The sequence below is a fragment of the Pseudophryne corroboree genome, chromosome 11 (assembly GCF_028390025.1).
Source record: "Pseudophryne corroboree isolate aPseCor3 chromosome 11, aPseCor3.hap2, whole genome shotgun sequence".
In the NCBI taxonomy this organism is placed as follows: domain Eukaryota; kingdom Metazoa; phylum Chordata; class Amphibia; order Anura; family Myobatrachidae; genus Pseudophryne; species Pseudophryne corroboree.
In genome coordinates, this window is record NC_086454.1 from 235655396 (window position 1) to 235670965 (window position 15570).

The following is a 15570-nucleotide window of genomic DNA, read 5'->3' on the forward strand; positions in this document are numbered from 1 at the left end:
TTCCAGAGAACGTGCTACCCTGATCAGCAACTGCTCTCTTGACCTCGCTTTTATGAGGAGATCGTCCAAGTATGGGATAATTGTGAACCCTTGCTTCCGCAGGAGTACAATCATATCCGCCATTACCTTGGTAAATATTCTCGGAGCCGTGGAGAGACCAAACGGCAACGTCTGAAATTGGTAATGACAATCCTGTACCACAAATCTGAGGTACGCCTGATGAGGTGGATAAACGGGGACATGAAGGTATGCATCCTTTATGTCCAGAGACACCATAAAATCCCCCCCTTCCAGGCTTGCAATGATCGCTCTCAGCGATTCCATCTTGAACCGGAACCTTTTTAGGTACATGTTCAGGGATTTTAAATTCAATATGGGTCTGACCGAACCGTCCGGTTTCGGTACCACAAACATGGTCGAATAATAACCCTTTTCTTGTTGAAAGAGGGGATCCTTGACCACCACCTGTTGAAGATACAATTTGTGAATTGCAGTTAACCCTCTCTAAGGGGGAAGCTGGCAGGGCCGATTTGAGGTATCGGTGAGGGGGCATCACTTCGAATTCCAGCTTGTATCCCCGAGACACAATATCTATTGCCCAGGGATCCAACTGGGAGTGAACCCACTTGTGGCTGAAATTTCGGAGACGCGCCCCCACCGGGCCTAGCTCCGCCTGTGGAGCCCCAGCGTCATGCGGTGGATTTAGTGGAAGCCGGGGAGGACTCCTGTTCCTGGGAACTAGATGTGTTGTGCAGCTTCTTTTCTCTGCCCCTGCCCCTGGCAAGAAAGGACGCACCTCGGACTTTCTTGTTTTCTTGTGATCGAAAGGACTGCATTTGGTAATACGGTGCTTTCTTAGGCTGTGAGGAAACATATGGCAAAAATTTTGACTTTCCAGCCGTAGCTGTGGAGACCAGGTCCGAGAGACCCTCCCCAAACAATTCCTCACCCTTGTAAGGTAAAACCTCCATGTGCCTTTTTGAGTCGGCATCACCTGTCCATTGCCGAGTCCACAGGACCCTTCTGGCCGAAATCGACATAGCATTTATTCTAGAACCTAGTAGGCTAATGTCTCTCTGAGCATCTCTCATATAAAGGACAGCGTCTTTAATATGCCCCAGGGTCATTAATATAGTATCCTTGTCTAAGGTATCCAGTTCCCCAGATAAGGTATCCGTCCATGCTGCTACAGCACTACACACCCAAGCCGACGCGATTGCCGGCCTCAGTAAGGTACCTGAATGTGTATAAATGGACTTCAGGGTAACCTCCTGTTTGCGATCCGCAGCATCTCTGAGGGTAGCCGTATCCTGTGATGGCAGGGCTACCTTCTTGGATAAGCGTGTCAAAGCTTTGTCCACCCTAGGGGAGGATTCCCAGCGTAACCTGTCCGTTGGCGGGAAAGGATACGCCATAAGAATCCTTTTGGAAATCTGCAGTTTTTTATCTGGAGATTCCCAAGCCTTTCCACATAACTCATTGAGCTCGTGTGAGGGGGGAAAAGTTACCTGCGGATTCTTTTCCTCATACATATGAACCCTCCTGTCAGGGACTGGGGTTTCCTCTGTGATGTGCAACACATCCTTAATAGCTATAATCATATAACGGATGGATTTAGCCAATTTTGGCTGTAACTTTGCATCATCGTAATCGACACTGGAGTCAGAATCCATGTCGGTATCCGTGTCAATAATTTGGGATAGTGGGCGCTTCTGAGACCCTGTCGGCCTCTGCGACATAGGATCAGGCATGGGTTGGGACCCTGACTGCCCTGAAGCTTCAGCTTTTTCCAACCTTTTATGCAAGGAATTAACGTTATCATTTAAAACCTTCCACATATCCATCCAATCAGGTGTCGGTGCTGTCGGCAGAGACACCACATTCATTTGCTCCCGCTCTGCTTCCATATAGCCTTCCTCATCAGACATGTCTACACAAGCGTACTGACACACCACACACACAGGGAATGCCCTTTTTGAAGACAGTTCCCCCACAAGGCCCTTTGGTGAAACAGAGAGAGAGTATGCCAGCACACACCCCAGCGCTATATAACCCAGGAATAACACAGTAACTTAATGTTAACCCAGTAGCTGCTGTATATTGTGTTTTTAGCGCCTAATTATGTGCCCCCCCCCCCCCCCCTCTCCTTTTACCCTTTTCTACCGTGATCTGCAGGGGAGAGCCTGGGGAGCTTCTTCTCAGCGGAGCTGTGGAGAAAAAAATGGCGCTGGTGAGTGCTGAGGGAGAAGCCCCCTCGACGGCGGGCTTCTGTCCCGCTAAAATACATATCTTTATGGCGGGGGCTCATACATATATACAGTGCCCAACTGTATATATGAGTACTTTTGCCAACAGAGGTCCATATGCTGCCCAGGGCGCCCCCCCCCCTGCACCCTTACAGTGACCGGAGTATGTGAGGAGTGTTTGGAGCAATGGCGCACAGTGCTGTGCGTTACCTCATGTGAAGAACGGAGTCTTCTGCCGCCGATTTCGAAGTCTTCTTGCTTCTCATACTCACCCGGCTTCTGTCTTCCGGCTCTTCGAGGGGGACTGCGGCGCGACTCTGGGATCGGACGACGAGGGTTAGATCCTGTGTACGATCCCTCTGGAGCTAATGGTGTCCAGTAGCCTAAGAAGCAGGACCTAGCTTCAGAGTGTAGGGCTGCTTCTCTCCCCTCTGTCCCACGATGCAGGGAGTCTGTTGCCAGCAGATCTCCCTGAAAATAAAAAATCTAACAAAATACTTTCTTACAGCAAGCTCAGGAGAGCTCACTGAACAGCACCCAGCTCGTCCGGGCACAGATTCAAACTGAGGTCTGGAGGAGTGACATAGAGGGAGGAGCCAGAGCACACCAGAATCTAAATTCTTTCTTAAAGTGCCCATGTCTCCTGCGGAGCCCGTCTATTCCCCATGGTCCTTACGGAGTCCCCAGCATCCACTAGGACGTTAGAGAAACACCATTTACTAAAAGGCAAAACCAATGGCAAAGCGATCCAAAAACAGACTTTAGAACACCAGAGCAAAAATCAATGTTTTTACACAAAAGTGGAAGCAAGGAAGAGGCAAACAACTACAGACCAGTGAGTCTTACATCAGTAGTAGGGAAATTGATGGAAACACTCTTAAAAGAAAGAGTTGTAGATTATCTCAAATCCGGCAATTTACTGGATCCCAAACAGCATGGATTCACTGGGGGGAGATCATGTCAAACAAATCTTATTGACTTTTTCGATTGTGTGACTAAAGTGATGGATAAAGGTGGAGCCATGGATATAGCTTATCTAGACTTTAGTAAGGCTTTTGACACAGTTCCACATCGCAGACTGCTAAATAAACTTGAAAGTTTGGGATTGGATATTAGGATTATTGAATGGATAAGATCTTGGTTGAAGGATAGAAAACAGAGAGTTGTGGTAAATAGAGTGCATTCCCAGGAGGGAAATGTTACCAGTGGAGTACCCCAGGGATCTGTACTTGGACCAGTGCTTTTTAATATCTTCATTGGTGACATTGCAAATGGCATTAAAGGGAAAGTATGCCTTTTTGCAGATGACACAAAGGTATGCAACAGGGTAGACACACCAGGTGGGGTAAAACAAATGATTGAGGATCTAGGTAGACTAGAGGAATGGTCAAGAGTCTGGCAATTACAGTTTAATGCCAAAAAATGCAAAATCATGCACTTGGGTCTCAAAAATCCTAAAGCTAAATACAGTATCAATGGCACTATACTGGAAACTACTGAGGAGGAAAGGGATCTAGGAGTCACTATTTCAGATGACTTAAAGGCAGGTAAGCAATGTAACAAGGCAATGAGGAAGGCTAGTCAGATGCTTGGCTGCATTGGGAGAGGAATCAGCAGCAGAAAGAAAGAAGCAATAATGCCACTGTATAGGTCATTGGTACGGCCTCATCTAGAATACTGTATTCAGTTCTGGAGGCCATATCTTCAAAAGGATATTAATACATTAGAAACTGTACAAAGGAGGGCAACTAAAATGGTGCATGGCCTACATCACAAAACATACCCAGAAAGACTAAGAAATCTCAATATGTATAGTTTGGAGCAGAGAAGGGAAAGGGGGGACATGATAGAAACTTTCAAATATATCAAGGGTTTTAACAAAGTCCAGGAGGGAAACATTCTCCAAATGAAGAGAAGCAATAGGACACGAGGACATGCACTGAGACTGGAGGGGGGGAGGTTCAGGGGAAATTTGCGGAAAAATTATGTCACAGAAAGGGTAGTGGACAAGTGGAATAGCCTCCCATCAGAGGTGGTAGAGGCTAAGACAGTAGAGCAATTTAAACATGCATGGGATAGACATAAGGATATCCTTACAAAGAAATAAGGATCAAATAATGTTAGAGATAAAAATAATATATATAAAAAAAAAAAGGGGCAGACTAGATGGGCCAAGTGGTTCTTATCTGCCGACAAATTCTATGTTTCTATCTAATTATTAAGCTTCACTTTATGGACCTTATAGACCCCTTCAGAATGCAAGCTCTCACGAGTAAGGCCCTATCCCCTCATGTGCTTTTCCTTCTGTTACTTAGAGACTGTCTTCTATTCCACACTCCCTACAACGGGAGTGTGGATACTAATAATAATAATATGACAGGGCAAGCTGTGCATATGATCAGTGCAGGCTTTGTTACTATAAAAATTGTATAAATGGTCAAAAATAAAAAAGGGAGGGAGGTATAGCAAATCCCTATGGATTCGAGTCATCGACTGACCAGTTTGGGGTTTGTTGCCATTAAGGCAGGGGGATCCCACACTATCTGTTTCAGCCAGGTGCTAGTTATCAGAAAATAAAGGGAACCCCACGCAGTTTTTACCATTATTTTCCAATACCAGCCTAAGCTGAGAGGTACCGGGCTGGTTATGGATTTGAAGGGGGTTTGTATTTGATCTGCTGGAGTATAGGTGTTTGAAATCGTATCGACTTCGGATTGCCAAAGACAGTCAAAACCAATGCATGGTAAATACTGTTTTTATAGACTGCAATCAGAAGTCCAAACCCGTTGGTTTCAAATCCTCCCTTAGTCTGCTCACTGTCATATATGTGGACCTACAATGCCCAAGTGACATTATATAGTTGCAACCCCTCAGTGACACCATCTGAATAAGGCCACATTACAAAACCATTGTATCAATACAACACAGCTTAACTGTAGATTAACACTCAGGTGACCATGTAAAGGTGTCATCCATGAGGTAGCAACTGCTAAAAGTTCAATTCTCCTGCTGCAGGATAAGTTTGTAGCTAGAAGCCTTGGATTTCAGAAAGCCAAGTGAATGATTATCCAACAAACTACTTCAGCACTCTCAACACCATACAGCCGGCCTGGCCAACCTGTGCCTTTCTAGCTGTTTTAAAACTACAAGTCTCAGCATGTCCTGTCACAGGTTTGCTATTAAGGAATGTTAAAACTGTTGCATGGCAGCTGAATAGCGACAGGTTGGCCAGGCTTGTCATACAGTATATAAAAAAAAATTGCAGAGGTTCTGGACACTGAGGAACAGGTACTGTAGTCAGACTGCAATTTTAGCTGTGGATACAGGGCTTTATTACTGAAGCTCGCACCTCAGGAATCTACCCAGACCAATATACTTAATACCCCCCTAATTCATTCCCCCAACCTCCCCTTTCCATCACTAGAAGTCTCTACACAGCCAGTCACTGCACTCCCTTCTTGTGTGACTCCCTGTACAATGCTGGGACGTCTCCATTGATAGGAGGGAGTGTAGAGCAAGACATATTACTGCCAGCACTGCTATACAGCTATCTTCCCTTTTGATCTGTGCCGTATTTAAACATATCGACCACCAAGAAACTAAAAAAATCAAAAGTCAATCCCCTTATTCAGCAATTTAAAAAAAGAACTCCTGCGCACTTTTGAACACTGCTCCTGTTAGTGACTTACCTATAACTGTGTAAAGTCTTGAGAGCTTGGATTTCTTATTGCTAAACTGTGCTAAGGAACGGAGGCTACATGATGATGTTTCCTGTTGTGTCATGGTCAGCTCATGCAATGGTCACAGTGGAGCACAGTGGAGCTCGATTGCACATCACATTCCTTTATTCTCCCACTCTGGAGATATAAGTCTGTGAAACTGGCAAAGCCACAAATAAATTATTTTTGCAAAACCACGTGATGGAGAGTTGGCATAGTCTGTGAGGCCCATAATGCCACGAGTAGGGGTCAACTTATTTCACTGGCCTCAGCACTTGAATTGAGATTGCAGCTTTTGGCCACCCGTCCTCAATGATACTTCAGTCACTCTCTCCACAGCAAACTGCCTGACCTAAAGGATGAACTTAAGATTTTATCTGCTATGGCGCCAAAAACCCTTCACTGCATACAACCCAAGTTGTCAAAAGATCATTTTATTCCAACCTTTGATCACTTACAATCTGTGTTATATGCACCCACAAAATAATCTTTTCCATAAAGGCTCCTGATAGCAGTTTCATGTAGAATCCTAAAAGAATAGTACTATATTTCCAGGAATTATACTCCAACCTCTGTAAAATTTTCATCCTATTGGAAAACTGAAGATGGCCCACACGCTACAATTCTCTTCAGGAGCTTACACCTTTGCAATACAGTAGCTCAAGTGCAATGAAGACTTTGCCACAAACAAAAGGAGTTAGACCTCAAATTTCATTGTCCTCAGTACAGATGGCTATCTGGTGATGTATTACTAATAAAAAAAATGACTGCCTCCTGTATTGACCAAACTGTTTAACACAATCCTAAAAAGCTCTATAAAATAAAACTATAAAAAAAAATCTCTTCCAACGTCAATTCTCTAAATTAATTTTGCCAAGACTGTGCCAAAGAGTGTGACTCCATACAACACAATCCTACCAAGGATTGAGGCTTCAGAACTCCTAAACTTCAGTTCTATTTCTTTTCCACCACCATCTCACGCGCTGTATACTGTGACACTCATCACCTGACTCTAAACCCCAAGGCCATTACTGTTTCAATAATTCAATATTTTCCTCCTCATTATGGGTTCTCCTCCAGAACAGAATCCTAGTGCTATATTCAAAATCTTGTACTGGCAGACTCGGAATTCAGTCTAGTTTCTAGACTTGGTGTTATTCTGGGATAACCCAGCATTTCCACACAGTTTTTATCACTCTCAATTCTCCCCATGAATTCATTGAGGTCTCCTATCTTGCACGTATATTATCCCATCCTCAGAAGTCCAAGAGAAATACCTGATCCTGAAGGTGGCTTTTTTTCAGTACCTTCAGATATGTCCTTTTGGCTAAGATCAAGTGTAGTACCTGCTCGAGGAAAACACTTGGTGGAGTACCTGTTCTTACACTAGGAGCGTGAGAGGTTCCTAGATGTGGAATGGAGAAACACCTTGTGGAGTACCGTGCCAGGGTGTGGCAAGGCCTCTGGTTGAGAGGGGAGAAAAACCGGGCTTAGTATTTGCTGCCTTCGTAAGGGACTCAGACACCTTATGTGGAGCAGGAACGGCCTGGTCTAGTATCTACTCTCGTACTGGGGGTTGACCCTGGCACAGAGTGGGTATGAAGCTTGGTCTGGCTGAGAGGTCAGGAGCAACTAGAAGCTTGAGGTAATATGTGCCCCTGATGCGAGCCAGGGGTGCCTGAACCTGCACTGGTGATGTCTGCCCACCTTTGCACAAGTATGGCACTTTGCACTTCCCCTACTTCTGTTGCACCTCTATCCTTTGCCCTGGCCTTTTGGCTAGGGCAAGGATAATTTTCCATACCCCCCCCCACCCCACCCCCCCCCACTTGTGTAACACATTAGCACTTATTTTTGTTTAGTTTTCTCACGTCACGGTTTTTGTTTGGGGTTTAGGCGAGACCCTTATGGGCCGCCCTCTCCCCTAGTTGCCGAGGCCCTCTCCTTTTGGGGAGGGCAGGGGCGGTTTACGATCCCCTTGGGGATACACGAGGGTCCCTCTGCGCTTCGGCAAGGGGGGGACCCACAGTCCCTTTTTTCCCTCAGTAGGCCTTTTGGCTCTGAGGGTTAGGGGAGTAACGGGGCCCTTCTCCTCTTGGAGAGGGTCCAAGATCCTATGCCCCCAGCACGTTTGGTCACAGACACTGGGTGATGAAGCACCGCACCTTCAGATATGCCATTTACTAAATACCATTTGTGAATGCTGTATTCACATTCAGAGCACTGTGCTAGAATCTTTCTGCTGGCTCAGGTTCTTCTCCAAGGCCTGCTATCCTCATTCTAACACAATGTTGATAGATCATGTTCCATTTTAAGACCTACTCAAGTTGATCAAGGTTTGGGACCACAATAGGTCCAATGCTGTTAACGCTTCTTCTTGATTACATATCTGTGAAATATCTATTAAGGTGTTCCTCCACTGGTGCTTAGTCCCCAGTCAGATGCACAAAATGTATCCAGAGGTACATCTCTATGTTAGAAAATACAGAAAAGAGGGCATCCTGCTTAACATATTTTGGGACTGTCAAAAGAGAGCACCACTATTGAGAAACGTGTATCATCTTATCTCGTACATAACAGAAATTTGTGAACCTCATGGTCCCACTTTACTCTCTCCTACCTTAACAAATCCCCGATATCCCAAACATAATCCACAATTAATTTAGCATATTCTTAATGTCACATACTGTCACATCTTTTCCTCCTGGAACAAGCCAAATACCCCACACTTCGCTCCATCGTGGAAAAGGTGTGGTTTGTCTATGGAATGGCATACACATCTTGTATTACCTCAAACACACTGGATACATTTTCAGGATATTGGATGCCTGGCTAGCTCATAATGGAGCTTCTTCTCAATTCTACCACAGACTTTGGAAAGACCCCAGTTGGCAAGACCCAGCACCCAGGCGGATGAGTCCCACTCTGCGGGTACTGGGTGAGAAGAAGAGGTGGCGCCGCAGCAAGACAGGACCATACTCTCCTCTACTGTTGTCTCTGGTATACAGACTGGGCCACCGCTGCAGGGGACTCGGACACAGGCATGTGTTGGGTTGGGTATGACCGGCGGTCACATAAATACATCGCCTTGTGTCAGGTCTTGGTAGAGTCATCCTGCTGTCTAGGTAGACCCTGTAGCAAATAACTGTCCATGAGGCAAGCTCCAATAAAACTAGGAACCTGGAAGAAATGTGAACCTCTCCCATGGGCACTTAGAAATAAAACTGAGGTTTTTGGTCATCTAGCTTATAGAGGGGGATGAGCATTGTTGAAAACAGATTACGTTTTGAAGTGCCAGGCTACACGTACCATCGTTTATATCCCAGCGTTCCAGGGTCCCTGGCAACATGAAGGAAAAATCATCTTAGGTGGCCCTGTGGACCTTACCATGAGCAGCTAGAAGGCAGGTGAATCTGCACAAAGTTGTGCTCCGTAAAGGCGGACTTGACGTAAGGCAAAAGCATTACTTCTGAGCTGAGACCCATGTTGGATCTTCTAGTTGCAGTTTATTGGAGAAGTAAATTTCTAGGCACATTTTTCCCAATGTAAAACTAACAAACAAGCAGATCTGTCAAAAGTCTTCTGGGAGCGTTTCTAGCTTGTGGAGCCGTCTCCAGAGAGCAGAGCGTTGAGTGGACTATTAAGATGTTTTGTAAATGACCTCCCTACACTGTCACTGTTTCATGCATCCACTTCTCCCAAGCAGCTAAAAATGGATCTTTACAGAGAACAGTTCACATGTAACCAGGGGCATATTAACACAGTAGGAGGCCCGTGTGCAGTCTACTCTGTCCTGGGCCCCCTCCTATCTAGCCAGCACCCAGGCAGCGTAGTGAAGTCTTAGTACTAGGGGGCATGCGCAGTTCTCCTGGGAAACGGCATGGCGCCCATTTTCACGCAGATTTCTTTACTGCAATTGCACAAAATACCGGGAAAATGTCTGAAGCGCCATTTACCTCTTGATTTTTGTGAGGTACTGCCACCAACGGGGGACTCCGGAGAGGCGAGTATTAAAAATGGGTGCAGGGGTCCTTGTGAACCACACACCTTGCTCCCATTATAGATAAGGCACTGCATTTAACTATGTAAAACAAGTGTTCCCTAAAATGTGACTGGTTCTCTTGAAAGGCATAATAGGAATAAAATAATGGACAATACATAAATCAAAACCCGACACACATACCACAAACAATTGCAGAGGCTGTTCTGCTGGCAGTGGGGTGCCACTCTTCTTGTTTTTAACATTGGCCTTTGGTTCCTCCTCTGAATGCTTCCCCTCCCCCTCCTCTGCGTATTTCTTCCTCTTTACCTGCCGGTTTGATCTCCGCTTCTGTGAAGAGAAAAAACACTGGAATTTACTAAGAAAAAGCAGCTACTGGTATAGATCCAGAGTACTTTTGGTTTCATCTTGTCAAAAACAAACTGTCAGGTGAATGGCCAGCCAGTATCTTTAGTCAATTCACCATATTACTTGAAACACTGATGTGGAGAGTAAATTGCGAAACGACATGAAGAAACAGGCCATAAGCATCTGACACAGGCCAATAAATGAATTTTTCTTTTTTATAAGATGCAATCCCACATTGCTGTTTTCTTCTATAGTTTTGCTTTTATTTTTAAACATGTTAACACCAGTTTAGGATTAAAGTCATTTAGATATAATTCAATCTGTATATGTAGGTGTAGGATCTGGGAATGGGAAGTTATATTAATCACTGTGCAGCCTCTGTGAAGAAATGCACTGATCACCGCTCCTCCTTCAATGAAGATGGAGAGGGGAATATGACCGTGGATAGGCCCTTGCACGATTGGTACATTAAATAGCAATGGTAACTGCATAACACTAGAAAACTGTAAATTATTAATAGTAACTTTAACTACTTAACTGGCACTAACGTACACAATATGACCGCAGCCAAGAGTGCGTTACACATATAAAAATAATAAAACCCTGTATAGTGACACTTGGAAGGGCACTAAATAGTAGGAGCCAACTGCCATTGGGGGAGGAAGGTGGGGGCTCTGCCACAGGGATCTATTACCAGTAGGAGGTGGTAATGCTGCGGATTATTTGCCCACTGGAGGGGCTATTTTTACTCCGGAGGGGGGGGGGGGGGGGGAAGAGAGAAATATTTTACAATGGGGTCCTATGGATACAGGGGGTCGGGTTGGGGTGCAAAACAAACCCTAAGTATACTTTAATTTTTAATAAAATATTTAAAAACATCTTTAAAAGTAAATGTCAAACTTTATAAAATTTTAAAATGATAGTAGCTGACCAGTTATGTGGAAAGAATGTCTCAGTTAAGTGGTTAAAGAAAAAAAAAAGTGAACTGAAGTAAAAATCTTTAGATAGAATTAACCCCCCCCCCCACACACACACTATTAGTCTTATTACAATAAACCAGAGTGATTTATGTAACCTCTTCGACCCACCCCTCCTCCCCTCAATCCATGAGACTGCAACTTTAAAGAGGTAACACATTACGTATTATTATAAATGTATTAATGGAACACTCCTGGTTCTATTAGTTAAACGTGTATGTCTTTCATTTAGAATAGAAGGCACTGCCTCAAATAGCTACCGCTTCTCACTGAACTGCACTACAGCATCTAGATATTACAGGTTGTATCTGAAGGCTCATGAAAGTTGGCCATGCCCACAAAGCATTTGCCTCCTCAGCGTGGTCAGGTTGGCTCACTTTAAATAGGCAAGTAAAATACAAGGTAGTTTAAGAAAACATATTGGAAAGATAATTGTCTATGGACTTGCCCTAGAGTGCATGTGTGTACCTGTAGTGGGTAATTAACTTAAGCTTTAAGCTCCACTGGGGCAGCGACTGATGGGAATGACTAAAGATTTGTAATTATAAAGAGCTGCTAAAATATACTGAACAATAAATGAACACTACATACAAAACAATGAGATGCATGACTGCTAATGACCTCACCTGAGGATCATCTTCTTTTAGAGTCCGTGAAGCTGTTTCAGAGTCAGAAATATCATCTGATGATTCAATCTTTCTTTTTTGCTTGCGGCCCAGAGTAATTATTAATTTGCTGTTGGGGTGGAAAAGAACAGGCACTTACATCAGAAACACCAAAAATAGTTGACAGCAGAATTATTTAGCTTCCATGTACAAATGTGATCACTTTCTCACTATTTTACGGTGATCCCAGAAACGTAACCTTACGAAACACATGGAAATCAAGAAAGCGATAAGTGTACATATTAAGGCCATTATCTGAGAATGCAGTATTCATGAGATCATCACAGCAAATGCAATTATACAAAGAAAATAAGAATTTACTTACCGATAATTCTATTTCTCGGAGTCCGTAGTGGATGCTGGGGTTCCTGAAAGGACCATGGGGAATAGCGGCTCCGCAGGAGACAGGGCACAAAAAGTAAAGCTTTAGGATCAGGTGGTGTGCACTGGCTCCTCCCCCTATGACCCTCCTCCAAGCCAGTTAGGTACTGTGCCCGGACGAGCGTACACAATAAGGGAGGAATTTTGAATCCCGGGTAAGACTCATACCAGCCACACCAATCACACCGTACAACTTGTGATCTAAACCCAGTTAACAGTATGATAACAGCGGAGCCTCCGAAAAGATGGCTCACAACAATAATAACCCGATTTTTGTAACTATGTACAAGTATTGCAGATAATCCGCACTTGGGATGGGCGCCCAGCATCCACTACGGACTCCGAGAAATAGAATTATCGGTAAGTAAATTCTTATTTTCTCTATCGTCCTAGTGGATGCTGGGGTTCCTGAAAGGACCATGGGGATTATACCAAAGCTCCCAAACGGGCGGGAGAGTGCGGATGACTCTGCAGCACCGAATGAGAGAACTCCAGGTCCTCTTTTGCCAGGATATCAAATTTGTAGAATTTTACAAACGTGTTCTCCCCTGACCACGTAGCTGCTCGGCAGAGTTGTAATGCCGAGACCTCTCGGGCAGCCGCCCAAGATGAGCCCACCTTCCTTGTGGAATGGGCCTTAACCGATTTAGACTGTGGCAGGCCTGCCTCAGAATGTGCAAGTTGAATTGTGTTACAAATCCAACGAGCAATCGCCTGCTTAGAAGCAGGCGCACCCAACTTGTTGGGTGCATACAGTATAAACAGCGAGTCAGATTTTCTGACTCCAGCTGTCCTGGAACATATTTTCAGGGCCCTGACAACTCCTAGCAACTTGGAGTCCTCCAAGTCCCTAGTAGGTGCAAGGCACCACAATAAGCTGGTTCAGGTGAAACACTGACACCACCTTAGGGAGAGAACTGGGGACGAGTCCGCAGCTCTGCCCTGTCCGAATGGACAAACAGATATGGGCTTTTTTGAGAAAAAACCACCAATTTGACACTCGCCTGGTCCAGGCCAGGGCCAAGAGCATGGTCACTTTTTATGTGAGATGCTTCAAATCCACATATTTGACTGGTTTTAAACCAATGTGATTTGAGGAATCCCAGAACTACGTTGAGATCCCACAGTGCCACTGGAGGCACAAAAAAGGGGTTTGTATATGCAATACTCCCTTGACAAACTTCTGGACTTCAGGAACTGAAGCCAATTCTTTCTGGAAGAAAATTTACAGGGCCGAATTTGAACCTTAATGGACCCCAATTTGAGGCCCATAGACACTCCTGTTTTCAGGAAATGCAGGAAACGACCGAGTTGAAATTTCTTTGTGGGCCTTCCTGGCCTCACACCACGCAACATATTTTCGCCACACGTGGTGATAATGTTGTGCGGTCACCTCCTTTCTGGCTTTGACCAGGGTAGGAATGACCTCTTCCGGAATGCCTTTTTTCCCTTAGGATCCGGCTTTCCATCGCCCTGCCGACAAACGCAGCTGCGGTAAGTCTTGGAACAGACATGGTACTTGCTGAAGCAAGTCCCTTCTTAGCGGCAGAGGCCATAAGACCTCTGTAAGCATCTCTTGAAGTTCCGGGTACCAAGTCCTTCTTGGCCAATCCGGAGCCATGAGTATAGTTCTTACTCCTCTACGTCTTATAATTCTCAGCACCTTAGGTATGAGAAGCAGAGGAGGGAACACATACACCGACTGGTACACCCACGGTGTTACCAGAACGTCCACATCTATTGCCTGAGGGTCTCTTGACCTGGCGCAATACCTGTCCCGTTTTTTGTTCAGACGGGACGCCATCATGTCCACCTTTGGTATTTCCCAACGGTTTACAATCATGTGGAAAAAACTTCTCAATGAAGTTTCCACTCTCCCGGGTGGAGGTCGTGCTGAGGAAGTCTGCTTCCCAGTTTCCATTCCCGGGATGAAAAACTGCTGACAGTGTTATCACATGATTTTCCGCCCAGCGAAAAGTCCTTGCAGTTTCTGCCATTGCCCTCCTGCTTCTTGTGTCGCCCTGTCTGTTTACGTGGGCGACTGCCGTGATGTTTTTCCCACTGGATCAATACCGGCTGACCTTGAAGCAGAGGTCTTGCTAAGCTTAGAGCATTATAAATTTACCCTTAGCTCCAGTATATTTATGTGGAGAAAAGTCTCCATACTTGATCACACTCCCTGGAAATTTTTTTCCTTGTGTGACTGCTCCCCAGCCTCTCAGGCTGGGCTCCGTGGTTACCAGCATCCAATCCTGAATGCCGAATCTGCTGCCCTCTAGAAGATGAGCACTCTATAACCACCACAGGAGAGACACCCTTGGATATTGGGTTATCCGCTGATGCATCTGAAGATGCGATCCGGACCATTTGTCCAGCAGATCCCACTGAAAAGTTCTTACGTGAAATCTGCCGAATGGAATTGCTGCGTAGGAAGCCACCATTTTTACCAGGACCCTTGTGCAATGATGCACTGTTTTTAGGAGGTTCCTGACTTGCTCGGATAACTCCCTGGCTTTCTCTTCCGGGAGAAACACCTTTTTCTGGACTGTGTCCAGAATCATCCCTAGGCACAGCAGACGTGTCGTCGGGATCAGCTGCGATTTTGGAATATTTAGAATCCACCCGTGCTGATTGTAGCAGTATCCGAGATAGTGCTACTCCGACCTCCAACTGTTCCCTGGACTATGCCCCTATCAGGAGATCGTCCAAGTAAGGGATAATTAAGACGCCTTTTCTTCGAAGAAGAATCATCAATTCGGCCATTACCTTGGTAAAGACCCCAGGGTGCCGTGGACAATCCAAACGGCAGCGTCTGAAACTGATAGTGACAGTTCTGCACCACGAACCTGAGGTACCCTTAGTGAGAAGGGCAAATTTTGGGACATAGAGGTAAGCATCCCTGATGTCCCGGGACACTATATAGTCCCCTTATTCCTGGTTCGTTATCACTGCTCTGAGTGACTTCATCTTAATTTGAACCTTTGTAAGTGTTCAAAAAAAAATTTTTAGAATAAGTCTCACCTAGCCTTCTGGCTTCAGTACCACAATATAGTGTGGAATAATACCCCTTTTCTGTAGTAGGAGGGGTAATTTAATTATCACCTGCTGGGAATACAGCTTGTGAATTTTTTCCCATACTACCTCCTTGTCGGAGGGAGACTTGGTAAAGCAGACTTCAGGAGCCTGCGAAGGGGAAACGTCTCGACATTCCCATCTGTACCCCCGGGATACTAC

General features: G+C 45.1%; 1 protein-coding gene across 2 annotated transcripts in view; it reads right to left on the minus strand.

Annotated features, from left to right (window-relative positions):
- The window catches only part of CHD9 (chromodomain helicase DNA binding protein 9), a 575583-nt gene that overhangs the window by 227075 nt on the left and 332938 nt on the right, over window positions 1-15570 (minus strand). For both annotated transcript variants that reach the window (XM_063945309.1, XM_063945308.1), the window contains exons 4-5: window positions 11917-12025; window positions 10149-10295 (exon numbers count right to left, since the gene is read on the minus strand). In XM_063945309.1, coding sequence (XP_063801379.1) covers window positions 10149-10295; window positions 11917-12025 — 256 coding nt within the window. The remainder of the gene's footprint in view (window positions 1-10148; window positions 10296-11916; window positions 12026-15570) is intronic.